Source organism: Dipodomys ordii, unplaced genomic scaffold, assembly GCF_000151885.1.
Source record: "Dipodomys ordii isolate 6190 unplaced genomic scaffold, Dord_2.0 Scaffold46, whole genome shotgun sequence".
In the NCBI taxonomy this organism is placed as follows: domain Eukaryota; kingdom Metazoa; phylum Chordata; class Mammalia; order Rodentia; family Heteromyidae; genus Dipodomys; species Dipodomys ordii.
The window spans coordinates 5,970,649-5,972,877 of NW_012267262.1; the positions used below are offsets into that span (position 1 = coordinate 5,970,649).

Here is a 2,229-nt window from a genome sequence, read left to right on the forward strand (position 1 = left end):
AATTTTCTGGTGGTTTATTGGAGATCAGAGTCTCACAGACTTTCCTGCTCAGGCTGGTTTTGAACTGTAATCCTCAGATCTCAGCATCCTGAGTAGATAGGATTATAGGCATGAGCCACCAGCACGTCCAACAGTAATCTTTCTCACGTGCTGCCTGACATCACTTTTAAGCAAAGTAGTGAGTAGATCAGTTAAGGAGTTCCAGTTAATCTTTAGCATCGTCACTCTTTGTTTTACCATCATCATCATCATCATCATCATCATCATCATCATCATCTTCTTCATCATCATCATTATCATCTTTTGTCCATCCATATACTAACCTCAGCGTTCCACTAAAAGCACTAGCCACAAAAATTCCTGGAAGTCCAGGCATAGTTTCAAATATCTCCATAACAAAATATGGCATCAGCTAAAGAGAAAACATATGGAGAGAGAGAGAGAAAGAAGAAGCTGAATATATAAGTAAAGAAATGGTGACTGATAGCCACTCCTGAACATATTGTCTGTAAATTGGGTTTATATAACCACATTTAATGTACTATATTGACATCATGTTTATTTAACTCATGCAGGTAAACTAGGGCCATGGTATAAAGGCAGCATCAACCAACAGAGCTATGGGTTCAAACCTCTTCTCCCTGGATTTGTCTAGTTTTAGGCCTTGTGTTCAAGGAAAAGCTGAGCTGTCCTCATTTCACATGTACACTCCCCTCATTAGAATTTTGCATTTGTTATATTACTCAGAAGTAAAAAAGCCAAGGCCTTGGAATTTGGGAAGTGGCTGAAGGTGCAGGAAAAACAAGAAATAGGTCCAATATTACCCAACCATGTCCAGAATTTCAGTGATTCTTGTCATTCCCTGATGAAATAAAAGAAATTTATACCTGGTCTGGTGCTGAGATAATGCCAGAAGTCCAAGGGTCACAGTCTTTGAAGTAGGAGTACATGATTAATCCAGAGAAGACAGCACAGAACAAAATGATCCAGAGACCCAACAAATTAAAATATAAGGCACTAGAAAACAACACAGGGGAATGCCGATAAGTGTTATGCCATGCCATATTGTGGTCAGGTCATTACCAAAGACCCTAGGAAAGTGTTTCCAATTTATTTTGTTCTTGATCACTCCTGAAGAAACATATTTTACACATATTTTATACTTTTTTATACATTTATGTTGGGCATTCTGTTTTAAAGTAATTAATGAATATGAATAAGATAACGTTTACATGGGTTTTCTTTTTACATAGGGACCTTTTCCCTTCAAAATCTCAAAATACATACAAACCACGTTACATAACTTTATTTTACTTTAGTGATATGTGCCTACAATCCCAGCTACATGGAGTTTGAGGCAGGAAGTTCTCTTAAAGTCATGAGCTTGAGGCCAGTCTAGCAAGACAGGAAACTCTGTCGCAGAGAAATAGGGGGAGTCTGGAGGAAGATGGTGGAGAACCTGGGGGCTGAAGAAGCTCTCAGGTAGAAACCAGTTTTAGTGTTCCAGTGAAAAGTCCAAGGCTAGAGATTCACACCAAGTGAGCCATCATAGTAAAGAGAGTTTGGCCAGAAAGGAAAAAATTCAGGCAGTTTCCTTAAGGAGACACATTTGGGCACTGGCCAGTGTCCATGGCGGTGGCAGTGGCAGCTGCTGCTGCAGCTACCATATCAAAAGAGAGAGCAAGGGGAAAAGGCACCAAAACAGTGTGGGAGTGGATTCTACTCACCGCCAGCAAGAACTGACAAGAAGGGGAAATTGTCATCTTGCTGACCACAGACAGTCACACACTGTGGATGGCCCAGAAACCAAGGGAAAGGCATGAAATGAATACCACACAAGACATCCTCACTCCTTTTCATGGAGCAGCAGTGGGAAAGTAGCCCCTCCCTACCACCATCTTTGATACTGGCAAAGACCGGCCATCTCAGCTAGCCTCAACTAAGGCCTTGGAAGAAGACAATAGGAGCAATTCAACAGGTCAAAGGAACTTGCCCTTCCTAGGCAGAGATAGCTCTGCCCATGGAGGAGTAACCTTCTTCATCAGATAAACAGCCAGCGGCTGTCCCACCCCCACTGCAGTACATGCAGCAGACCCAGCTGAAGGAGGGTAAAAGAAAAAAAAATGAAAACTTGGTAAACATAAATCCTGAGAATGGCTCCAGGCTGGGCTGTGTGAGTATCTCAGGAGCTCGCCCTTCAGGGAAAAGTTACTGATTGCTGACAGGCCT

General features: G+C 42.0%; 1 protein-coding gene across 1 annotated transcript in view; it reads right to left on the bottom strand.

Annotated features, from left to right (window-relative positions):
- The window catches only part of LOC105988055 (sodium-coupled monocarboxylate transporter 2-like), a 57,378-nt gene that overhangs the window by 27,569 nt on the left and 27,580 nt on the right, over positions 1–2,229 (bottom strand). Inside the window, exons 7-8 of the mRNA XM_013019546.1 lie at positions 888–1,017; positions 324–412 (exon numbers count right to left, since the gene is read on the bottom strand). Coding sequence (XP_012875000.1) covers positions 324–412; positions 888–1,017 — 219 coding nt within the window. The remainder of the gene's footprint in view (positions 1–323; positions 413–887; positions 1,018–2,229) is intronic.